The sequence below is a fragment of the Pipra filicauda genome, unplaced genomic scaffold, assembly GCF_003945595.2.
Source record: "Pipra filicauda isolate LSUMZ 115617 unplaced genomic scaffold, ASM394559v2 scaffold251_size2273266_pilon, whole genome shotgun sequence".
Classification (NCBI taxonomy): Eukaryota; Metazoa; Chordata; class Aves; order Passeriformes; family Pipridae; genus Pipra; species Pipra filicauda.
This window is the reverse complement of record NW_024104367.1, coordinates 1,433,152-1,460,108: the sequence shown is the minus strand read 5'-3', so window position 1 is coordinate 1,460,108 and position 26,957 is coordinate 1,433,152. Positions and strand designations below refer to the sequence as shown.

General features: G+C 38.5%; 1 protein-coding gene across 19 annotated transcripts in view; it reads right to left on the bottom strand.

Annotated features, from left to right (window-relative positions):
• The window catches only part of PTK2 (protein tyrosine kinase 2), a 191,037-nt gene that overhangs the window by 62,102 nt on the left and 101,978 nt on the right, over positions 1 to 26,957 (bottom strand). For all 19 annotated transcript variants that reach the window (XM_027713070.2, XM_027713054.2, XM_027713052.2 and 16 more), the window contains 7 exons: positions 13,494 to 13,573; positions 11,958 to 12,020; positions 7,849 to 7,903; positions 4,049 to 4,189; positions 3,244 to 3,321; positions 2,577 to 2,684; positions 1,474 to 1,591 (listed from right to left, as the gene is read on the bottom strand). In XM_027713070.2, the coding sequence (XP_027568871.1) occupies positions 1,474 to 1,591; positions 2,577 to 2,684; positions 3,244 to 3,321; positions 4,049 to 4,189; positions 7,849 to 7,903; positions 11,958 to 12,020; positions 13,494 to 13,573 (643 nt within the window). The remainder of the gene's footprint in view (positions 1 to 1,473; positions 1,592 to 2,576; positions 2,685 to 3,243; positions 3,322 to 4,048; positions 4,190 to 7,848; positions 7,904 to 11,957; positions 12,021 to 13,493; positions 13,574 to 26,957) is intronic.

Below are 26,957 nucleotides of genomic sequence, written 5' to 3'. Positions count from 1 at the left end.
AAGTTTTAAAAGCTCAACTGTGGCTACTACAGCTCAGGCTGAAAAACAGCCAATCCACTGGTATTAGAACAAAAGTGTGGGGAGTGAATAATGACTGTAACAAACCCCAAACAAAGATTTTTCAGAAAAGAAGAGGCACAAAAGACAACTGCTCACAGGAGCAGACTAGTCTAGCAAAATGAAAATCTTGGTTTGTGATGCCTATTTTATTTTTAGAACAATAAACTATCATTTTGGTGTCAGTTCTGGGGCAAATGCTTCATCATCTCTGGGTTGTGTACCAGGTTGGCTTGGAGAGCTGACTTTGTGTTGAGGGAAGATTTTCATTTGTATGGAGATAAGGCTGCACAACCAACCTAAGTTATAACAAAGCCGCTTGTGTTGGAGTTAAAGGTCAGTCACACACACTAGGGGTCAGAAATACTAAACAAACAGGCAAACTTAAGAATAATATGAACAACTACTAAATGTTGCCATAGCATCTAACACCTTAAAATCACATTTCTTCATTACTGAATGATCGAGTTTCAGTCTGGGTATTTTTTGTGCCATGCACAGATGCTACAGATGGACCTGAACTATGTTAATAATGTCACCCCACTTGAGTAACTAGGGAACAGGGAAAATCAGTGGCACAAAAAAGCAAGTGCGTGGCTAAAAAGGGACTCAGTTTCAGACTGGAGAGATGCTGGGACAGTTTGTGTACCTTCCTGTATTACAAGTAGGGAAGAAGGACATAGTTGTTTTAGAAAGTGGAAAAGTTGGACGAATTTCCACATGTAAAGATTAGTACATGAGGACAGAAAACTGCATTCTTGAGCAGTCTTGTTTGGATGTTTTTCCACAACAAAAGCTGACTGATATTAGAAAAAATTGTAATGAAATTAATTAGAATTCTCTCTTTAAATCCAGGTGTACCTGCGCTCTCATCTCACTGCTTCCAGCTTGTGAGTTGCTATAAAAACTGACTGATACTCCAAAATGCATCTTTGCTTTAGTTCTATTTTATGACAGAAACTCATGAGACTTCTCTTTACGTTGTTATTTTTTAAACAGAAATGTTTTGAGTATCCAGGAGGAAGGCAGAAATTTAAAAACCATCACTAGTCAGAACCTTATCCAAATGCTTTCTAGCCAAAATTTCCACTTGTATATTAGGGAATCACATTACAAGATAACACAACCTTGTTAGGAGTGCCTTTAACTACAATTTACTCCTGTCACTTAAGTCTAGAATCAGTGTAAGGCAGTGATTGCTGACAACTAGTCTAAATTATCAGCCATTAAGTAATTTTTGATGGAGTGACATTTACTATCAGTGTTCCTCAGAACAAAAACACCTCACGGCTCCTCCCTGAAAGGAAAGAGCTTCCAAGTGAGAGTTTTGCTGCTGCCTTGTGCCTTCTATTCAAATGCAAAATAATCTCTGAGTAGATACGAGTGCAGGAACCACCAGGCTGAACATCCCCTTACCTTTCTGTGGCCTGATAATGAAGGATTGCGTGGCTCCGTTCACCAGCCGGCAATACCCGTCTATCAGGTCTGCCATGTTCTCTGCAATGGTTAAGGATGGTGCTGTCACTGTCAGAGGCTACAGAGGGGAAAAAAAACAAGGCACCAACAAAGAGGGATTATTGTAGTTGCAAACACTGAGCAGAACAGCTGTGTCATTGCATCAGAACTTCACACACGCTCGCAAACAGTAAACAGAAAACTGTGGGTGAGCAGAGAACCACCAGAGAGATTCTCACTTTACCTTTTGTGTAGCAGGTTTCCAACAGGAGGTTCAGAAAGCACAACTGATAAAACCCTCCACCCACATGTAATACTTATTTGGGTTTATGAAGTGGCTTGCTGGCTAAACTTCCAGTCAAGCCCTGTCCAATACAACTGCTATGACTTTATTGCTCTATTCACAATTCTGCAGAAGCTGCTTATTCCTTAAAGCCCTCACAGGTGGTATCTTTTTTTCCCACCCTTTGCAGCAATTTATTCTTTGCCTAAAAACAACTCCTCCCAATTTGAAGACAGGTAATAATAATGATAATAAAAAATAAAAGATGGACAGTGGAAAAAGAGATGAGAAACATAGAGACAAGCTCTTAATTTTAATATCAACATTCATCATCCTCTGCACAGATCTGACAACTTCCCTCAGTCCTCCCTCCTCTACCACAGTGAGTGCTTCCTGGTGCACTGGACTGAGGAAAAGATTTGATTTCACCTCAGTACTGCCTCCATGTAATCCCAAAAAACAACTGCTCTCTTTTTCACATTTCCTTTATTCACAAAAGCAAAATTGCTCAGTTCCCTCTTTAGGACACAGTATCATGCAGTGCTATTAAACCGCACTGAAGAGCTAATATTTTTATATTAAGCTTCTTGTAAAAATATCAAAGTCTAAAAGCACGAGACACAAAATTTAAAACACATAATGACCTCTAAAGGTACTTTAACACCAAACCCAGAACAAGAGTACAATATACAGAATATCCACATGAAGAGCATACTAATCTCCACCCCTTCCCAGGAAAATGAAAGTTAGTAGTAGTTTGTCACAACTGTCAGTAACATACCTCAGGTGCACCTGCTATCTTGAGTTGCAACATCCCTTTTCTGTCCTTATCTTCACTGTTTGAATACTGAATAGTTTGCACTTGATTGAAGTCTGCCAGATGAGTTGGCTGCAGAAAGGCCACAAAAAAGTGGGGGGAAAAAAATCAAAATTACAGCAAAATACTTCACCTTTATCCCTGATGCTGCAAAAGCACATAGAGACTTTGATCTCCAAACTACACTTGCAGGAATCTGTTCCTCTGTTTCTGTCTACAGTTCCATTACCACTGGCTAAGAACACACAATTATCCACAGTGTCTGGAAAATTAATCCAGCACCACCACTGTGCCCACAGAGGTCACTGTTGAGTAACTCCAGGAACACGCCGACGTGGGAACAACCTCTTGGATGTTAAGAGAGAAAAAACTCAACGCGTAAAGCACATGGAGTCTGTGCTCACAGCTACTCAACATCCCTCCAGACTGCTGGAAAATGTATGTTTTTATCCCAGACCACAAGCTAGTATCTGACCAACAGCCGTATAAGCTGAGCTCCAGCTCTCCTGTGGTGAATTCTGTGTTTAACTCAGAGATCATCCTTGTCATTCCCCCTTGTGTGACAGTTCAGTTCACTTGGTTGTTAAGGCAGTAACTGAGAAGAAACCCACCCAAAGAGAAGCAGACTTACATTTGCACCCTTGTCTGTCAGGTAACTGATTCCTTCTTCTGGGCCAATTGCCAGTTCTACTGAAATAATCCAGCTTGACTTCAGAACCAAAGGAGAAAGACAGTGCAAAATTTCAATAGTAAGACAAAACCTTGCTAAGAAATACTATCCTCCATCATTACAGTTACAGGTTTCAGTAATTAACATCTAGAAGCTTTTAAGCTCTTCAAACATTTTAGAAATATATTAAAATCAAGTAATTCTGTAAGCAGCAAAACTCCTCATGACTGGTTTCCGGGGGATCCCTGCTACTCAAAATGCATTTTCATGTGTTTTATCTTAGGTCTACATGAGAACTACGGATTTCCTCTATTTCCTCTTCTCATGGACACTGATGTTCAAGTTCTAATTTCTACTCTAGTGTCCATTTTCACAGAATTTGCAGACTTACAGCCCTTCCTCAAAATTTTTTTGAAATGGGTAGAGATTAACAGGCATTAGAACAAAATTTACTAACAAGAGAAGCTGAGAAGCCTCACCTGCTCACGAAAACAGCTGAGAAAAGCACTTGACTTCCACAAGCAAAGCACCAATAAAAATATTTAATAGCATACAATTCTTACCCTACTAATGAATGATGTTTTTTTTTTAAACAGTCAGTGGAGAAAGTTCTAAATAAAATCAATAAATACATTTTGTTGTTACTGAAATCCAATTGTCTCTACATCAAAACAGAAACTAAGCAAACAATTAGTGCCGAACTAAGCAAATGAAATTAGATTTATAACAGCATGTATTGTGGTGACTGTCACATTCCTCTACTTACACCAAGAGCACACTTGAAGCATTCCTTGTCAAATCTGTACACTGGAGAGAGGATCTCAAAGAATTTCAAAATACTTTCTTCTCTATTGAGGTTGGCAAATTGTCGAAATGTTTGCTGGATTAATTTCCGTAGTGTTTTGGCCTGGGTATTAAAATATTCAGAGAACAACTATTTTAAACCTCATCAGTGAGAGGCATTTTAAGAGTTTTGGTCACTTAGCAGCACGAACAGTGTCTTTATCAATGAAAAGCAGACAATTTTCAACTAAAAAAAAGAAGCTTCAAAATATAAGTAACAGTTCTGCCTTTTAAATTTCTGCTATATTACAGAGGGGATGTCTTAACTAATAATATCTTGAATAAATTATAGTAAAAGACAACATGTTAATCTTTCCAGGAATATTTTTTTTAGATTCCTCATTCCCCCAACTTCTGAACTGAGTACCAACACAAAACCACAGCAATTTATACCTTCATACAAGGTTTTAAACCTCAATCACTCTTCTCTCTCTTACCTGGTAATAACAAGCCAGCTGTAGCTGTATCTTAATCTCTGCACACAATAATTTAAGACTATCCATTACATAGTGGATTCTTTCAGTCTCACAAGATGCAAAGTAACTTCCATATAAAAAGGTAAAATTTAAATAGTAAGTGAAATGTAAAAAGTACAGCAAATACGTAGATTAACTATTTTAACTATATTGCATATAATTTTATGAGCTGTTTCCAGGGTGTAAATAACCACTTAGAGCAGTACAAATCAACCTTCCAACATCTAGGGCAGAGTAAGACACCTAATTACACATCCTGAAAGAGAAAGCAAGTAAAGGATATAAGAACTACAAGGACAAGCTATATCAAGATTCATGAAAAGTGAAGTATCTGTCTGTATATAAGTATAATCCCTGGAAAGGCTGCCACTCATGAAACTAAAAACAGGACCTGAGAAGCAATCTCTAACATGTCCCCAAAGTGAACAAGCAATCAAGAATCCTGAATTAAAATATCTGCCTAAAGTGACTCAATGGGCTTAAAAAACCATTTCTAATATACCTTCCAACTAACAACAACGAATAGAAGCAAAACAGCTTATCTTTGCAAGACGCCAAGGTTAAGACAGGAATCACCATTGTTCCTGCACCCAAACATATCTGAATGTCCCATTGTAACAGCAATAAAACTCTTTTATTCTTTCACTTGGCCTGTTAAAGCTCCAGGCACTAAACAAATATCAACTTCCTTTTCTCATTAGCACTTCCAGCCAGATCAGGCACTCATTTTTAGTAAGCCTTAACAGAACACTTAGAAGTCAAAATAGCAAGAATTTTTTATCAAGAGTGTTCAGAAGGAACGCCAGTAGGTTTTTGCACTTTCACATCCAAAATAATGATCAGTTTTGCAATGATGCATATACAGGTTGAAAAAACCCTCGTCCCTGAACACATTGTTGTAAAGTTAACAAAGAAATCTGTCACTTTGGTCTAATTTCAAATTACTGTGTCAATTTAGCAGAACCTTTCAGCAACTATCAGGTGGATCATTACTCTAACCAGGCTGCAGAGAGCTGGGTAAGACAATAGAGCATCTGGCAACCAGGAGAACTCCCTTCTGCATCCAGAGCTGCCTCAGACTTTGTGGGACTCACACATCCTAACTTTCTGTTATCTTTATTTTTACTGAGAAAACCAAAAACAAGGGAACTGCAAACCTCCACCTTAGCTTATCACCTGGCAAATACCAGGACCAAGTCACTACAAAATGAAAAAAAAATAATCTGCCAGCCGAAGTTGTCCCAAGTATTTCAGCCACTCAGTTGTTTAAAGATACTTTATTGTGTCCGTGGTTTGTTTTCCTGACCCGTTCCCACACGACCTTTACTGCCATGAATACTGACACGTGTTACCTGGCTTTTTTCAGTCCACCAAGAACTACTCCTCACTTTAACGCTGAGATCATTAGCAAAGGTGTAAAGACAGAAAGTCAGTCAGAACCATAGACTGGTTTGGCTTGGAAAGGACCTTAAAGATCATCCAGTTTCCAACCTCCTCCCATGGATAGGGACACCTTCCACTAGACCAGGCTGCTCCAAGCCCCATCCAACCTGGCCTTGGACACTTCCAGGGATGGGGCATCCACAGCTTCTCTGGGAACCTGTTCCAGGGCCTCACTACCCTCACAGGGAAGAATTTCTTCCTAATATTGAATCTAAAACTACACTCCTTTAGCTTAAAGCCATTCCCCCTTGTCCAATCACTTGCCCAAAGTCCCTCTCCAGTTCTCTTGGAGCACCTTTAGGCACTGGAAGGGGCTTTAAGGTCTCCCCACCCTTCTCTTCTCCAGGCTGAAAAGGCCCAAAAACCACACCACCTCCATAACAGAAGGGGGGCATCTATCATAAATATCTGCAAATGGCAACCTCAAAGGAAATGCACTGAAAACTTGCTCTTAAAAGCTTGTCTAAGAACCATTTTTTTCCCTCTGCATTTGTTCAAGGCAGAGAGAATCAAGAGAAATAAGTAATTTCATATTTCACGGCCATCAGGAGCCCTCCTTTGCCTGCCAGTTCAAAATCATTGGTCTTCAAAAAGTGCAAGAGTCATTTAAGAATTTGGACCGATCCTAGATTATTTTGAATAGGGATTTAATTTTCATTAAAAAGCAAACCCGCTTTTCCTTCCCTTGTTTTTCCTCTTCATACATCCAACCATTTTTTTCATGACTTCGCAAAGCTCTGCTCAGCTTCAGCTTCTGGCAATTTCTGCTGCTTCTTTCTGCTACTCTCCCCCTTTCAGGATTTCTAAAGAGCAGTTTTCTTGGTCAGTCAGTTTTCTGGCTCCACAATTCCATTTTTGAGACCGTTATTCTTACTTTTTACGTCTGGAGCCTTTCACAGTTTCAGATAATTGCTTAAATTAAAATGCAGAGGGATTACTTAAATCCACTTGACTTCATTAGCTCCTGATTTTCGAAAGTCTTTTGAAACAAAACCCGTCATGACAGACCTTTTCTATTTACCCATTTAAATCACAATGCAAATCTGAAGCTGAATTCTATTATTTCTATAAAGCACCACTGCCTACCAAAACCAGCTCCAAAATAGCAATTTATGACTTATACTTTCATGTATGAATGGTAAATAGGTATCTTAACCAAGACATTCATATCAAGGTGGCTGTAGCTGTAAAATACTTGGTGACCAGTCCTAATCCCCCTTTTCAACACATGTTGAGAAAAATTTGCATTTTTTACTCTGAGAACATATGGACTTCAATGGGAGTGAGATTCAAGTAACGTTTATAGTCTTAACTGGGATTAACATAAGTAGAAATTACTGGAAATCTTCCTTGAATGAGCTGGATAGAGTTTCAAGCAAGGAAGGCAGAGCATGTCTTATCAAGTTGCCAGTAAAATATGCTTTTTTTCTGTCCCCTTCCTCTTTCTCCAGAAGTCTCATTTTTCTTTTGAGGAAGAAAAAAAAAAGTTATTTGATATATGAGGATCCAAGGACTTATTTTGCATTTCTGTCCCCGAGGTTTGAGAGGCAGAGCTGTGCCCCTCTCACAGAAGCTCACCAAGGCCATGTGAATCCCTGTTATCCCAGTCCTGCCAGATGCAGGGCTGTATTACTGGGATTTAGATCCTACCAATCCGATAAACAGCTTGGATGTTTTTTCACCAGGAAAGCACAACTGCACAGCAATTCCCTCAGCACTATACAGTGAAAATGATAATGCAATTTTCAGATTTCTGACACTTTTTTCTTTAAAGTAGTATAGGATTGACTGGAACTATAATTACCTTCACTGAATCTAGTAAACTCTTCGGAAAAAAACGTCTCAAACCAACATCCTTCCTGGAAAAAAAAAATACACACGGCATTAATATCAAAAACATTGTATATTATTATAATGCTCTTTTTCAGGGTGGTGTTTTGGGTCTGTTTTCTGCTTGTTTTGCTTTTTAACTGGAACATACAATATAGCAAACAACTTTCATGGTAAGGTCATTGGCAATCTCAGAGCAACACAAACAGTACAATTAAAACTCCAAGTATGGCCACTTCCATGGCAAATGAGGGATAGCAGCACCTCTAGTTTCAACCCAAAAGGATATTGCATTTAAACAGGTACCTGTGTGGGAAGTCTGTTACTTGAAATGTTGGCGTGGGCACAGAGGAGTTTTGAGAATAAAGCCAGTTCTTTGTAAATGTTTTAAAAATTTAAAGAGTATTGAAACACTATTCTTATTCAGGTGAAGAGGGAGCAACATGAAAATGGAAAACTGATAAACCCCTATTAGAATGGAGTAGGAGACACAACACAGACTCACAGAATGCTTTGGGCTGGAAGGGACCTTAATGACCATCTAGTCCTTCCACTACGTCAAGTTGACCAGAGCCCCAACCAATCCAGGAATCCATATAGGAATCCTCATGATACCACCTCACTAAGCATGTTGACTGCCATTCCACTACTGTTTTACCCTCTGAAGAACTATAATTAAAGTCTCTTTAAATTTCTACTGTCATTTTTTACTCATATGGACCATCCAGCATTTAAATTCGGATGGAATTTAAATGGAAGCTTTTTTCTTCCATATAATCTCACTTTTTGTATTTGTAAGTCAGGATCCTAATTCTGCCTGTTAGCTTGAATGCTGCAAACTAAATTACATGGAGCTCACCTTCACACTTAGGTGTGTAGCCCTGGTTTGAAAAGCAGAGCCATTAGATTAAACATTTGTGTCATGTGCAGCACGCAGTTTAGGTCTAAGGTGTGTTTGTTCCACTACAATTAAACATGAGCTTCAAAATAAGTCCTTGAGAAGTTGCCAGGGATATGTTGGTGCAGAAGATGACCTCTGTACAACCAGGTGTAAAAACATTGTGTGACCATGAACTACAGTATTAGCAAGAAATCTGTGTGTAAAGAAGGAAAAACTAAGTGAAAAGTGTAAACAGGAAAAAAATTTATATCCTTTGCCTCTCAAAGGTGTTACTGATTTTTTTCCCTTTCAATTTAAGAGGTTACCATCTCTTTCAAACACTCTTATCTGCTTCTGGAACAAGTATGAAAGCAAGCTTTCCATGCTTTGAACATATACAGAAATACATCTGGAATTCTTACTTTTGGCAAAGAAAGAAAGGGCCTTTAGCAAGCAGAGATATTCAGGATTTATTTACTGCTACCTAACGGCACAAGAACAAAGCCAACATTAAAGTCAATATAAAAAGCTCTCTCAAAAGAGAATAAACCAGGGTATTTTTAAAGCTCTCTGAAGATGAGCAGTACACAATTCCATACCAAAAACATCCTCAGCTAAGAGGAGCAGAACGTTCCTGTGCACACGAACACTGGCATCTGTGCAATGACAGTAAGCTGCAAGATTATAAAACTTCCATAAATGTTAATTCCTTTGATGCATTTCTTCTCAAATGCAAATGATATGCAGTTTATCATCCCACACAGTTACAATGAATCTCACACATTATTACCATCTCAGTAATATGCAAAGACATTTTGACAAGGGATATATTAGTTTAACACTAGGCATTTGAGGGAGAGATGGTGTTTTTGAAACGAAGCCCCTACATCACCGCAGTATTCCACACCTTAACAGTCCTGCAGCACCTGGCTGTGACAATCTCATTGGACTCATTACTAAAACAAGTTGTACAGTGGCCTTTTGTACTGATCTGAGTGCAACAAATTAAGAAATTCTTATGCAGAGTACAATGGACCACAACTCTTAATAATTAAAATTTATTAATAAAACAGTGTTTAGCTGAGATCGCAAATTTATTTACCGGAGGAGAATTTAACGTAACAACCACAAAGATTTAATGCCCTGCTCCACAACAACCTATGGATACCTATAAATAATAGAATAAACACAGGAAATTGGAACATACAAACAGTTTTAAACACACAACCTACACACTCCTGCCCAGCTGTGCTGCGTGGGGGTGAAATGGCCAGCAAGGGAGACACCAACTCAGTCATCTGGTTTCTGATTGCCAGCAAGAGATAATGAGATCCTGGTTCATACAGCTCTACTACAGCTTTGTGTTTAACCTCATCTACTCCAGCCTTCTTGTGGGCTTAAATGTAAATTCTTTTATTTTTAATGTATAAAGTTCAATAGGATTAATAAAACAACAACTGCAAATAGATGATGCCGCTTGTCATATAATGATAAGCAGCTTTAGGCAACATATATCTTTGTTTGTATTTTTTATCTCAACTGAAGTTACAACAACAAAGTAACATTAGATTAACATAATACACTTTAACATGCTTTTTACCAAATTGTGGCTGCAGCTGTTCCTTCCTATAGCTCCCATTTCTGTAGTTGTAATTATCCCTGTTCTATGTTAACAGGCTTCACATTTATTATGAAAGAATTCTTCTTTCATTCCATGAAGGCCCAACTATTAAAGGCTACTTAACAGTTTGATTCTATCTACCATTTCCCATCCAGATCTGGCTTTGTATGACAATCTGATCAAAGACAAATATACATCAAATAGACATCTGACAAAGACAGGCAAGGAGCAATCACACACAACGAAAAAAAAAAGGCCATTTAAAAATTGTTCTCAGCTGGTTAAGTGCCTCATGATGTACTAAAACTAGCAGCCCCCCTCAAAAATTATCAAAAAGCCTCTCTTGAGCAATAGATATTTCTTGTGTAGTTAAATCTTTATGGGCTACTAAGGTGGTAAGATCAAATTAGTACGTTTTGGTAATCATTGGCATGTTTTGCAGACTCTTATTAGCTTGTAATTATCTATACTATAGTCAGTTGGAGGTGTTTTTCATTTCTGTCAGCTATATCTCAAAAAAATCACATCTTGCTTCTCAAACCCAGGATATTTCTACTAGTGACTACAGACAAAAAACTAAACTCCTTAAAAAAATATCCCTAATTCAAACAAAACTAAGGCTTTAAAAATCCCACATAGATAGAGGAGCGCTACAGAAACACCAGCTACTCTACAGATAAGCAATCAATTCATCAAAGTTATCTTTTTATTACAATCATACAATTTCCCCAAAAATCCCTGTGAACTTACTGACTGTGATGTAAAATCCTATCTTCCACCTCCAAATGTTCTAATTTCACACCTCTAAAAGTTAGCACACACTGCCATTAAAAATAAGGAAAAAAAATAGAGACTTGATTGCTACACCAACCTTTTATCCCAATTTTATGTTAAACTGTACAGCATCTTTTCACAAAGGTAATTAGTAGTGACGAGCATATCACTGGTGCACAAATGTCTGAAACTCATTCCACTGTATAAACACAAATATACCCAGTTTTCAATCCCTGAAGCTTCTAGAGGACTTTGGTTTGTCTGAACTGCAGCCATCTCCTGTACCACATGATTAAGCAGCCAAAATACTCTCAGTATAAGGATACTTCTTGGTCCTCTTAAAATTTGGGATACACAGATAAATAATGAACTTGTTAATTGCAAAGTCACAACTCAGAAAACGCAAACTGGGCAAACAAGGAAAAACAATACCACCAACATTTTCAAGTAACTCGAACTTTGCCACAGATGAATGACCACTGAGGAATGCAACTGGGCACAGAAACACATTTAGGAACAAAATCACCTTAGAACTAGAGTTGATGAACCCCATAAGCATTAGCAAAATTGCTAAAAATCATAATAAGCCAAGTTCAAACAACTCCAAACCTGTTTCATTGGACCACAGTTAAAGATGCTCTTCCTACTTCTTCTACACCTTCAGGTTTCATCATCATTTTCTTACTTTAAAGCATCTCAACACACTTGGAATTAAAAACTACAGCAAAAATGTTCTGCTATTGAACTGAATTTAATGTTCCTGATGAAAGAAGAGAGTTCAAACCTCAAGCCAGAACACAATACTTACTCTAACACTTCATAGTTGGACTTCTTTTCTAATGCATTGCCTCTCATCTCTCCGTAGGATCTCCTGAAGTCAGGAAAAATATTTGAAAGCAACAATTATTGAATGATCCAGCCTAAAAACTACAATGTCAATTTAGTCAAATCTTTCACTTACCATCAGAAAACACTGCCAGAATGAATTACACTATAAATAGCAGTACATTATTCTTCTACCTAAACAGATACTTATTTTACAAATTAATTGCATTTTCAGAACCACTTCAAACCACCGCTGCTAACAAAAGAAGTGACCCAACCTGCCCCTCAGCAGCTCTTCTCCACCTACAACTGGACCTTTGTAAGAGGACTCTGTGCATGGAACAGGGAGAACCAGAGGAAGCAGGGCACGATGAAAACTTTACTGTTTCAATCCAGGCATATTCACATTAAAAAAACAAACTAGTAAATAAGCTAAGCTGTTGTCAGGAGAAGGCTGGGGCTGTCGTTTCCACGGAGAAAGTGGACCAGGAACGCTCAGGGTAAGAGTCTAAGTAGTCATCTACTAGAAATGTCTCATGAAAATGTTCTGAAGAGCCACAGCTTTCGAAACAGGGAAAGCAGGACTTGGCTGACAACACGATCACGGATTATTGTACTCATTACTTGTTTCGAAATGAGGCACCAAGGATTTTGTAAGGAGCTCCCAATTACACAAAGAGTTTTTGTTTGCTCTGGGGCGACCAGCAAAACTTATAACAAAGATATCAGGTTCTCCTGTGATACCTGGGCAATTTCATAAGCCTAAATTTTGGGTTAATTTGGAAAATACTGTTCAAAGGACACTTTTATTCTCTGCTAACAAGTTTACATTTGTCATTCATTTCTTATCAATTTTACTCCTCCCTTAATCTCCCTGTTTGAGACATCAGCAGAACTAAAGCAAATGTTTCAGGCTTGAAATTCTCCATAAATTAGCAAAACCCAACACATGCATTTCAAAGCTGGGAACTCTCTCAAGGATCTCTTAATCTGATATATTTATCTTTATTTTCCAGCTGTCTATACAGTTGACAAGAACATCAAAAACACCCAAAAGGATCCTTAAGATTTAATCATTCCAAAACAGCACATTAAAAATTGAGTAAATACAGAGAGGAAAGGTAGCAGCATTTATCTATAATTACATTCTTTAGCTGTAGGATTTATATATGCAGAATCACAAGACTATTTGCTAAATAACACCACAGATGCATTTTTTTTTGAGCATACTTCAATGTTCTCTACAGGCCTTTGAATTATTCAGATGAATTCACCCAAAAGGCAGCATCAAGATGTAATTAATTAAAATTTAAAAATAATGTTAATTTAAAAACCACTAGAAATTGGTTAAAATACAGTCTATTCAATTTTTCTTCAAATTACTTTGTAGCAAAAAAAAGTCTTATGATGTTTTATTCAACTCTACTGGTCAGAAATTGATTAACTATAAGCAGTTTCAAAATTAATGTATATATTCTGTCAGAAAGATGTTGAATAATAAATTAAATTATCAGCTTACCGGATTTCAAGGCAACCTAGTTTCAAAGCAATTTCCTGGTCCACTTGATCTGCTATTTCTAACATATAGTCATTTTTCACCTACAGCAAAAGAAGCAGGTAGGCATCACAGAAAGGTCAGTTCCAACACAGACTAAAACACTGCCCAAACTACTTTAAAATAAATACATCTTAATTTTTTTTGAATGACTATTCACAGTGCATGAAGGGAAAAAAGAAGTTACTTTCATATTCTCCACAAATGAGCTGCACTTTAGTAAGAAACCCATTTCAACCGCAATGAACTTGATTTAAAAATTCTTTACCTATGTCATTATTATCTATGTTTTATTAAATACAATCAGAATCTTCACAGGAGGCTGAGCAGGTGGTTGCACCTGCATTCAGGCTATGAGAAGGAAGGCTGTGTTTTTGAACCATCTTGGGCAAAAGGATTTTATTTTGTAGGTGGATCTAAATATAAAAATAAAACTGACAAATGCCCGGGCATTACAGTGAAAATAAAAACAGAAGTGAAAAGAGTATTATGTGCAAATTGTACCGCACGCTGACCTAAAATAATGCCTGAACTAACGAGAAGAACCATCAAGAGTGAAACTAGATTGTCACCATCTATAGCAGGACCAGACGGGACCAGACGGGATCCATCCCAGGGTGATGAGGGAGCTGGCAGAAGAGCTTGCCAAACCGCTCTCCATCATCTTCCAACAGTCCTGGCTCTCTGGGAAGGTCCCAGATGATTGGAGGTTGGCGAATGTCACCCCAATCCACAAAAAAGGCGGCAAGCAGGACCCTGGCAACTACAGGCCTGTCAGCCTGACCTCGGTGCCTGGCAGGGTTATGGAGCAGATCATCCTGAGTGCAATCACACAGCACCTTCAGGATGGACAAGGGATTAGACCCAGCCAGCACGGGTTTAGGAGGGGCAGGTCCTGTCTGACCAACCTGATCTCTTTTTACGATCAGGTGACCCACCTGGTGGATGAGGGGAAGGCTGTGGATGTGGTCTATCTAGACTTCAGCAAGGAAATACTTCAAAGCCTCATCACGTGTCCTGGAGTAGTTTTATTTACCAACATCGAGGTAGGCAGAATCCTACTCTTTTGAGGTAATATTTTCAGCATATTGGAATAATTTATACGGTAACTAATAATAACAGCAACAACAGCAAAAAACCACCAGATAGTAAGAGAGAACAGAACCAGTGCTGAAGAACTTCACTCTTTTGCACAACAGGTGCTTTTTCCCAGTAACAAATCTCTGCAGAAGTACAGCTTTTCCTTAACAGCTCATGGTATCCTCTATGAAATCATGAAGTTGCTATTGAGATCCTAAAGCCCAAGATCCTAAAGCTGCAGAAAGCCCCAAAATGTCACAAAAATCCACATGACTGACTTGCAGATCAAAGAGAAGATGATACACTATGAAAGCAACACATTTCACAAAATGGGTTTTTTGAGTGATGATAAGTTGTGAGGAAAACTATTTCAAACTACTACTGCTATGAAATTCATAATTTCAAAGATAAGGAAGTACAGCTGTGGATTCAACAGCTGGAAGTCCTCTCTAGTCAGCATCCTCCTCCTAACATGTGAGCATCCACCACAGCACTCCCTTAGCACGGGGTGGCAGCTGGATCCAGCCCCAGACCAGAAACCCTGAGACCTTCCTGGTTCTAAACTGCATGAAAAGTTTTAATTTGTTTTTGAAAGATGTGAAAGAAGAAATATGATAAACTGTGCAAGAGTGAGAAAATGAATTACTACGACAGCTGAAATGTGAGGAAAAAAAATCTTCTTGCATTTGAATTCATACAGGAACTCAACATGACAAAACAATGAGCTTTTAGCTCTTCTCAATTCAATTCCTGCAAATACTAATGAGACAGGAGAATAATTGTCCTTCAGCATCACGTAGTGTGCTATTTGTATACACATATGGAAATAATAATTCTGTATTCCCATGGTAATAGTATACAAAATACGCAGAATTCATAATTCTCCTCTCCATTATGCTCACAATTAAAAATCAAAACCAACAAACAACCTCCCATGTGAAACAGTCTTCATTTTGAATTTTTCTGGTAACATTTAAAAAGGTTTATCTGATTGAAGGTTAAAAGAAAAAGTCAACCACAAACCACAGACATATTATATATTTGATAATTCCAATGGCTTTAAGTGATAAAAACTGAAAGATGCATTTTCCAGGAAGTCAGGATGTTTTGATTCTGTATTTTCATTCAAAACCATGAGGGTCCCTGAGTGCAGAGAGTCCTGAGTTAGCAAAGTACACAGTCCCTGCTCCGAAGGATGAAACATCTCTAACTTATTAAATAATTTACAAACCACAACGGATAAATTAGGACGAGAGGAAATGGCTCAGGCTGTACCAGGGGAGGCTTAGACTGGATATTAGGGAAAATATCTTTACTGAAAGGGTGCTCAGGCATTGGAACAGGCTGTCCAGGGAAGTGGTGGAATCAGCATCTCTGGAAGTGTTCAAAAAGAGGATGGATGTGGCAGTGGGGGACGTGGTTAGTGTTGGATCTGGCAGTGATGGGTTAATGGTTGGACTCAGTGATACCTGAGGTCTCTTCCAACCTAAATAATTCTATGATTCTATAAATAGCACGACATAATAACTTAGACAATTAAATCCGAACTTCTGATCATCGGTAAGGACAAGAAACTGGTCCTGCACTAAAACTGTCAGACCCAAGCTCAGAGCAGGGAAATCAGGAATGTAGTTTTCAGGCTCCATGTTACTGCTATAAATGACCTCTGCAACCATACATTGGTGTCAAATATCAGCACAGCACTCCTCATCCTCAGGTCTACATGGGGATATTTCCAGAGGAAGAAACAAACTGAAGATGCAAATTTCTGTATGAGTTAAGATCACATATGGATACTCATATTCCAGAAATTCTCCCATCTTTTTCTTGAGAATTCACCTTCATGTACAGCCTAAGTTACACTTCATTTAAAAAGCACACACCTGTTCACAAAATCCCTAGCCAGCCTTACATCCACCCAAATCAAATACTCATTGCCCAGATCACTTATATTTAATTAAACTTTTTTTTTTAACTAGACTTACAATTTTTTGACCCATTTCAACAATTTTGCATTACCAGGAAATTTCAGAACTGTTACCCATCCATTCCTTGAGGTATTCAGACACCAAAAAGAACTGGCAGTAGAAAAGCATTTTTTCAGTCCTGACCTATAAAATTTCCCCTTGCAGAAACTATGCTAATTTGAGGCCCACTGTATCATGATCAAATGTGTGTTCATTTATCTCCACAGCTCGTTGCCTTGTGGATCCCAGTACTCAAGTACTTCATTTGTTAAACTAAACAGCTTAAGAACATCTCCAGTGTCATGCAAACGTGATTTTAAAATGCTGCCAGCCTCACAGAACTACTATTCCATAAATAAAAAAGCAACATTACCAAACATTTTGGGGTTTATTTCCTCGTGCCCTCTGGCTTGTGAGCTTTCACAAATTCCAGTCATGTTTTTCTCAGTTTGACCCTGAAATCACAGGCACCAGAACTGAGGACTAAGAAAATTTAAAAGACCCTCCCCCAGTCAAACATTTTGGAAGAAAAAAATAAGTATTTTACATTATAAACACCTATTTATTTTGGTGTTTAAATTCTGGAAGGTATGCAAAGAGATTATAAGCTTCAGGAAGCCTCTGTCCATAATCTAGTGGTCTAGATTGAGCAGTGTCCTATTACGGATAGCAGAGATAATAAATTGATAGAAGGAATTAATTTAATCTTTTTTTCAGAAACCTGCCCGCACATGTTCTTTAACTTTCACTAAGAAAAAAACCCAGCCGATTCAATTTCTACTCCCAGAATACTAATGAGAACATCTCTTATCACCTTTAATTTCGCTTGACTATTCTCTTTGAGATGGCATCAGATCCATGCATGAACTAATGCTCGTGCAGAGGTTAGATAAGAATTTTGTAAGAGGTTCAGCACAACCTCCTAAGGAAAAAGCCTGAACAAATATTAAGTGGAAGAGATACAAGAGATAATTTAATGCTAATTAAGTACACTGCCACAGGCAGTGTGTTCCTAGAAGTCTTTTGTGTTTGCTCAATTATAACTTTTATTATTATTATTATTGTTGTTAATATAATTAAATGAGAGAAATGAGAATATTTTCTGTCTGTTTCAGACAAAAAAGGCCCCACTTTCAAGAATATAAAGCCTATATACACACAAAGACATAAAAACTGAACTCTTACAGATCTAACAAAACCTATCAGTTTTTTTTCTGTTTATTACAAATTCACATGTTAAGAGGGAATGAATCCTGATCCTGGGGGGTTTGGAGATCCTGTTATCTCTGAGTTCATGTTACACCTGCAGAACTGCCCTCCTTGGTGGTACGTGCAGACCTTTACTTATGCCTTGGAAATTCAGTTACCAGCGTGCAAGGCCTGGAGGAAGGCTCACGAGTACATCAAGAGAGACATCACACACACACACATATATATATATAGACACACACACACATACTCTATGATAAAACTACATGAAGTCTGTAGTAATCTCAAATACTTCATGGTCACAATATTACAGCAATAAAAAGGTGCCAAATTAACAAGGCAAACACCTGGATTTACACCAGGATTATGAATTCAACTGTCACACAGCTAAAAGCCTACATACTTTTAATTTGTTAACAATCAAACCCCCCAAATATGATGCCTGGAGTGAATCACTTGGGTATATGTTGCTTGCAACACACCTGCTTCCACTGACTTACTCCTTTTGCATTCCAGCATAATGTGCTTATCTGAACTCACAAGGAAAAATATACTGGAAAACAGTTTAAAGGAGGAGAGAGACCAAAATAATTTCTTGCTGCAAACTGTGGTGTTGATTTCAAACACCTCTTCCCTCGGATTACTTTTTTTTAAATGTTCTAACAAGTTTAAATCAGATTTACAGTCAAGCAGGTGTATGCTTTGGGGGGAAAGGATTAGTGTACTTAAGTTCCATTAAACATAGTATAATGGAAATGCAAACTGCTCCAGGCTTCCAGATGAGCACTAGGGCAGTGTCAGGGGTAGAGGAAGCAACTGTACCTGCATTTGCTCATTCACAGGCTGGCAAATAAGAATTAAAGTGTGGCCTACACCTCACATTTGGAGCCAGCTTCTTGGTCACAACAGCTACAAACAGTGCACTACAAGGAAGGGATGCAAGGTGAGGAAAATAGGAATGCCAAACATAAATGCACCTCTTGGAAGTAGGAAAAGTCTTTAACGTGTTCTGACAAAATAAAAGGGAAAACAAAATTGTCACCCCCACCCCCAACATACAACATCTGTGTTCAGTGAATACATGCTTAGAAAGGGGAGTAGTATTTAAAGCAAACAAGGACTTAGAAGTCCAACACAATCCTCCACCATAACATACTTCCTGAGATTCCATGAGAATTCACTTTATTCACTTTCTAGTCTTAACAATATTTTTAAAATATTTTCTATCACTATTCTTCACCTTTTAGCCAGAGCACAGATCTCTCTTCTGTCTCTAGTCATTTGGGCATTAAAAGTTAAAAGACATCATAACAAAAGAAAGGAGGTGAACACTGAACCGTGAACTGAAAAGCTTTTCCCACATGGAAGATGGGCACATAAACACAAGCCCTGTTTCATTTCTGATGTCAGACCTGTAAAATACTTGTTCTTTTACTTGAAGGGGCAAATTACTGACGGTGCCACTTCCAACTCCTCAGAATTTACTAGGAACTAATGGGCAGTTTCCCAGCTACAGAAATGGGTTGCAAATCCCAGACAGAATAATTTAAAACAAAAACTGGAGACAGGGGGAAACCCGTGTCTGTGAAGATGGAGAAACCAGAGAATAGCCCTATGCCAGCACACATGATTTAAGGAGAAATCTATCACTGGCCTCGTATTTTCTATACCAGCTGCTACTTTCAAAAGCCATCTGCTTCATTTTCCTGCACAGGAGTTTTTTATGCAGCTGCACTATTTCAGAAGAAGGTTCACCCAAGCTGACAAGCAGTTCATAAAAACACCACACTGGATTTAGATTTCATTATTAAGAACAAGAATAAAATAATTCTGAACTTAGTAAATGCTTTCTGGGAGTTTAGGGATTTAAAAAAACCCCTGTGTACTGTGTCTCAAAAAGATATTTTAGGTTTAAATTCGTTTATAGCCTTAGAAATTATTAAATAAAATGATCAAACTTCACACTGAGTTTTCAAGTGTAAATACTGTGGAAATTCTTTAGCAACAGTACTATCAAATGATGTCTCAAAAAGGGCAAATACCAATAATTAGCCACTACACTAGCTTTGCCAGCTCATTTAATGGTACCAAGAAATTTCCCACAGGATAATCTCCAATTTTTCAGGAGGACAGTTTAAAAATAAGCAATCTATTTTTCTGGCTTTTCTTTCAATGTCTATGACCTACTTACACAACTTAGTCCTTTTTTATTTTATTTTTTCCCCCCAAATTTGCATTGCTTTGAAAACTGCATTTATAGAACCCTTCAGTGATTAAGTACCCCCTGAAGAGTTAAGTGCATAACCAAAAAAATCATCATCACAACATATAAGATATTTAGATAAGCAAACAAAGAAACAAAATGTCCTCTGTACTCCATTTAGTATATAGCACATGAATAGTAATTATAACCATTTAATGAAGCATGGAAAACAAAGATTTACATTACATCATTTTCTCATTATCCATTTGTTCTATACAGATATTGGTAGCTGGTGCTTTTATATATTCAGAAATTACATACTTCTGTTTAGTTGGTGTCATTTATACTAAAAAAAATACAATTCCTCTTAATCATCCTGTATACACAATAGTTTATTTATTCTCAATAATTTATCTTATTTTGTTTTCAACAGCTCAGGTGTGTTCTAGCACTTTCTTCTAAACATTAAATTTTCTACCACTGGCAGGTGATTCTATGTTTGGTTTTGTATGTTGTAACTCAACCTCAGCCACAGAGGTTGAATTCAGCCAGGATCTTTGTTTCACACTAACACACAACACATCTGGTGACATCTATCCTACCAAAATCCAAAGACATTCCTGTAATTTACCAATTCCAGCTTCTGTAACATGAAAGACCAGAATACCTCAATATATCCATGGGAAAAGCTGATTTTCTACTTATAAGGAACTACATAAGGGACCACTTATGTGACAGAACAAAAACTGAAGTATAGAGCACACTTGTTTTCATCACAATTTCCTAACCAAAACGAAAGATGTGTCTCCATCCTGCACTTGCAGCAGGTGCCACACACAAGTCCACCATGATCCATGACACGGCTCTTCCGTGGTATCCAACCAGACAGAACTATCTCAAATATTCTGTGGTTTCCAGCGTAATCCTTCTTGTAGCATTCAATACACCACAGAAATGCTGCAGTGTACCCCGGGACACACATCACTGGGTCAGTGTGGAACAGTCACCCAGTGTAACTGCTCATATCTCATCACCAAACTAAAAGGAGATGGCTCCTCCATCCTTGTTTCCCAACAGCAAGTTCTTGCAGGACACTGAATTTTCATCCCTACAAAATCAAAATAACCAGCTTGAAAGAAGAGGATCTCAACCTACAGCTTCAGAAATCTGATGCAGAATCAACCCTGTAAGATTTGTGCCTCATCTGCTCTGAATGAAGCCCCAGATGCACAAAAGCCCAAGGCCTGCTCCTAATGTCATCAGTATTTTTAGGAGCCACCTTAATGATCATAATGGTAGTTTTTAAAATACACACAGGAGGGAAACACATATGTGTTTCCACCCCTATTTACCCATCTGATAATATTAGACTTGCTACAGGAGATAAGTCAACATTAGGGAAAATTAGGGCTTTGGGCTCATCTAGGGGAGTTAAAAGCCCAGATCCAGTATCAGGATAACATTCATCTGCCATCTGCCCTCAGCTGCTCCTCCTCCTCTTCTCCCAAGGTCACAGTCTCTGTATTATCTAGAGGTGATCTTTGACATCTCTAACCAATTTTGGAAGCTCCTCTGTTAATAATAAGGGCATTAGAGATGGGGTGGGGGGGAAACCAACTTCTGAGGAGGCATTGTTAGGGACAGGCTGGCTAAAAACGACCCCGTCTGTCCGAGTGGGCCGAGCTCCAGATGTCACTGCAAGGGACGCTGCTGCCTCGCAGACCTTCCACAAAGTAGGACTATACTCCTGGGAGCCATACAGGGCTCAGCCTACTAAAAGCAGGCCTTGCTCTCAGCTAATTTTATACCTCTCTCCGACACGGCATTTTGATTTTCCAGAACGAATGAGTCCAAGCATCAGCGTGAATCAACTTTTTTGGTTTTTGGTTGTGGGTGTTTTTTGGTTTGGTTTGGGTTTTTTTTGTTATATACAACCTAATACACTAATTGGAGAAAATTGTTAGTGGTACCAGACCACTAACAAAGACATAACCCTCACGTCAGTACATGGGAACCTGTCCCAAGCATCTTAAATTTATCATGCTGGATTAAGAGCAATTCACATATGACTGCAAAAGAGCCCACAAGGATTATTTTCACCACTCTGTCTGACAGGTGGAAATTTTAAACCAAAGCAGCCTTTTCTCTTTGGCCTGAGCTTGGCTAACCATTTAAGAGGTGTTAAGGAACAGGAGTAAGTTTTACATTCCTACCACACAGCACTGCTAAGGGAAGGCAGACACTGGGGCACAAAACATTTGGGAGATAACCAAAGTAGCTCCACAACCATACAAACAGCAAAGCCTAAAACAAGAACATCAGCAAAATTCTCAAAGTGTAAATCAATTTTTTTATGTAAAAAATAAGTACTTTATGGGGCAGTGTGAATTTCAGCAACTTCAGAAACCTACCCCTGTCAAGGAAATCTCACTTAAAATTGCCTTTGCAAGCTGTAAGGAGCAGACAAGATGCCCAGTTTGACTTACATATTTTTTAAAAAATTGTATTTTTTTAGTATCTTTTTAAGCAGCTGCAATTCTTACATTTATTGCCACCTCCCTGTAGGGCACAGTTTACGTGTCAGCCATTAACTCTTCCTGAAAGATCTGGTTTGATTTTTTGTTGTTGTTTTAAACAGGCTGCCAACATCATGAAAAACGACAGCTTTTCTCCCTGTGTCCTTGATTTCCCTCAAAGCTTTTCCTGTCAAAGTCATTTGCTTTAGGTCTCCTATTTTTATTAGGATATAAGAGATGTTGTTATTTAATTAGGTTAAAGAGTCTAATTCCCAGCCTGCATTTCAAATTACATCTCAGGCACCTAAGCCTTATAAAACTTTAATCATTAAGTTATTACAGTAATTGCTTGGACTTAAAATTTCCTACATGTCAGGGACAGAGTTATAAAAATAATTTAATTTGCATGATGTATTTATCTGCCACAATATAAAGAGATTTTTCATGTAATGAAATACATTTTAAGCAAGAGCATTATTTTTACAGACACTCCAGAGACAGAGCAAGAAAGTGCCATTGGTCTACAAGAAACTTTGCCTCTTCTTTTTAGAGGATCTTTTTTCTACCTTTTTTTTTAATAAGAAAAAGTATAACTTTTATCTTCTCTTTTTAAAAGCAGTTTTCCTATAAAAATGAACCTTGTACTTGTCTGATGAGACATACAGCCCTTGTGGCACAGAATTCAGCTCCATTTTTCTCTTGTGCATTACACAAACTTTGGCTCATTTTAAAAAGCAAATTTGAAACACAGTTCAGTGCTATGGTCTCTATTATATATTATATATATGAACATCTCCAGGGCAGCTCCACACTGCAGGCTAAAAGAGGCAGCAGAGACTAATTCTACACTGATAAAAATAACCTTTTTTTGTTTGTTGGGATCTAAAAAAACCCAAAAAGTTACTTTAAAAGTCTTCTGTTTGAAGCACAAGGACACTAACAATGGAACAGCTGATGCCCAAGAGCTGCCCCCACCCCCCTGTACAGATGCTTACTCCCTTTTCATCAAGGGATAAACCATCTCCAATTACTGCAGGCTAACATGTTATTCAAGGATAAATGTGTGCAGGCTCTTGTCCCACAATAAAAGGAAGGCAATTCAAGTAGCTTACGTCTGATTCTCATTATAAGAATGCTTTAAAAAGCCGTATTCTATCTCAATTTGAGATATGGCTTTCGTTCCTCACTCAGCCACTAAGGCAAAAGAGAGAAGCCTGTTTTCTTTATTTCCACTTCCCAACAGCCATGTCACTGGGACAGAGGGAATGGAAGACACTCACAGTGAATTTCACCAACACTTACCTAAAGCAACAAAAAGCTTTACGGAGCTTGTGCTCCCAAAAAGCACAAGAAAAAGGTGAAGCTCCACTTTAATTACTCAAAAACTACAATTTTTTATTCTCCTTTTGTACCTTTACGGTAGTTTCCTCTGAAAAATGTTAAAAAAATCATATAACAACCGGCTATCTTTAGTCTGAGATTTACAAAAGAGTCAACAGAACACACGAACACAAACACACACAGGATGTTAGTTCTTGATAAAACTCACAGTATTTTGACTCAGGAACCCTTTGTAGTTCACGTTTAAGGGTTTGGGGGTGGAACTGGAGTTCACTTTGGTTCAGGTTTGGGTTATTCAATATCAGGGGACACAACTGAAGGCTGGCACGTAAAATCTATGCAGTGAGCATCTGCCAACTGTGCACGCAACCATAAATCTGGCTTCTCCTGATTTTTGAATACTTCAGCCCCACAATTCCAACAGCACTGGGTGGGATCCAATTTGCCTAATTTGGCTGAAATTGTAAGCAGTTGGGCCCAAGGGAGTAATGCAGTCAATGCAGAATCACCACCTAAATGCTCCAGTGATGGAAAAAAGAGAAGACACACCTGAAGACCTGCCACTCACTACCCCTGACACCTGCCAAAGAGAGCGGGAACAAAACAGAAAGACACAGTTTTAGCATTAGTCTGTTGATCAGAGCTCTCAACTAGGATTTAAAATGACATGACCTGAACACACAACTCCTCCAGTCAAGAGGAATGACTCCACACATCAGCCTCTCCCCCATCTCTGAGCACAGCCTGAGCACAGGATCCTTCAGCGCACCACGTGGCACCGATGTTAGCAGGACTGATTCCGATGTTATTAACAAGTTGTGTGGGTTTCTCCCCGCACACACAGTGGTTTTAATCCCTTGCTGTACAGATTGCAGACCAGGGGCACTCTGTGAAAGGTCTCATTAAGTGCCCTGCTTTATACTTCCAATTAGAGCAGCTCACGCCCACCGCAGATGGCAGAGCGACCGCCGCGATCGCAGCACGTCGAGCCACAAACGCGGGCACTGGGTCTTGATCTGTTCAAGACTCTTGGAAATAAAGAATATGCAAAAGCAAAGAAAGGTCACAGGAATCCTTAAAACAATCAAAAACAAGGATAAAATAACGACTTGACATATCAAGTCCAAGATGAGAAGCCTGAAATGCAGGGATTTACACAGGGCAGCGCTCCCGCTGCAGTGAATGGGAGAAGTCATGCATGTGGAGGCACAGACGTGTGCCAGTTTGGGGTTTAACAGCCTGGTGATTGTGGTTTGGGTGAACTGGGTAAATAAACTGTGTCTGTTGACAGCGATTAATGTCACATTTTGTTATCCTTACAAAATGTTCTGTGCCTTTCTGGAAGATGAAGATCACTTGAGGATTAAAACTTCCAGCTTCTCCTTCAACAGTGCTGCTGCTCTGCAGCTCACATTCAAGAAAATAATTTCATTTCCAAAATCCACAGGTGACAGGTTACCATGTTTCTTTTCCTTCCCCATGAACTTTTTAATGTGATGCTGTACATTTTTATTAAGACAGACAACATGTGTTTGGATGCTACCAAGTCAGTAATAGGTTCCCAGTCTCATCTTGAAAAGAAAGTCACAGGCAGCATCCAGTCCTCAAAAAAATCTTTTTCTCATTTTTTTCTCATTTATAACACACAAGGCAATTTATTTGACTTTCACATCTACAAAAACCAACTTGACCAACAGAACACTTTCTGTTGGATTTTTTAAACTGTGTAACTTAGTCCTATGTTCATTATCTCTAACAGTTAGCTCTTGAAAGCTCAAGATATCTACGTATGCACGTAGAATTTCTGTACATTCCATTTTTCTTGCCTAAATACAATATGATGTGTCTGACTGAGAGCTGTGGTTAGCAAAAGAGGATGCTAAAATGCTGCATGAATGACACGGGAACAGAATGTGAAAAATCATCTCTCCTTGTTTTTTTCACCCCCCCTCTGTTGTAGGTCTGGCTTATGACAGTGTTACTGCCAAAATTCTTCTCTTGCCTTTTTTTAATATGTCAGTGGTGCTGCCTTAACACTTTACCAGATAAAAGTAATTGTCCTAATTTAACCAAGAGGCCAAGTGAGGTTTATGGAGCAAAACAGAATCACAGATAGAGAATGACAGCTCTGAGAAGTTCTGCACCTGGTTTCCATGACAACAGAGCCCCAAATACCTTGCAGCACCCCAAAACAAAGAACTGAATTTAGAAATACCTCATGATAAGGTGAAGAAAAAAGGGGAAGAGAAAATAAGTGGGATGGTGTGCAGAGCAAGGAGACAAGAACCTCTGATCTTCACTTTATAACAGAACTGGGATTCAGGGCACTGTCAGACACACACAGGTCTCAGCTTTGCCTATCAAATCACCTTCACAAACCTTCTTGCTATTCTGAGCCACTTGATCTGTTTCTAATGATATCTCCAAATTTAATTAGAATGTTAACAAATATTCCTGTGGCATTTCAGATTCCTTGCCTGAAAGAAACACTTCTCTGAGGCAGAAGTGACAGGGCTCTGCAGGCTTGCCAAGTATTGGAACAGGTAAGTGATGGAGTTCAGGAAATCATTTTGGACCTCATCACCCACTTCTGCCTCACGGGAAACACAGACCTCCTGTGTTTAAAGCCAGTATGAAGGAAGTCACTTCCTGCTAAAGGAATAAGGAACATGATTTTGTTTTTTCTACAAGAACCCCTGGCAGTACTAAAAAGTTGCCAAAATCCAGACATCTTTAGGCTGAAACCACATATCACAAAGGTCAGTTAAACTACAATGCTAAGTCCAGAGAAGCACTGCAGAAGAATTGTCTTCTGGGAAGTCCATCATATATCAATACAAAAATTGCATTACACAGTAAAAAAAATAAAATATTCCTGTCTTCACCTAAGACAGGAACATGTGGGTACAACTGTGCTTGTTACAGTTAGGGAACATGGTAACCATTCTAGTCCGGACGCCCCTAAAAGACATCCTCATGAAGTTTTACAGCGAGCTTTTCAGTCTAAAATCAGATTAAAATCATTTAACTGAACAAAATTAAAATTTAGGTGCTTAATTTATATAAGCTTTGACTATTATGCAGTTCTAGTGATCCATAAGAGAGCCTCAAA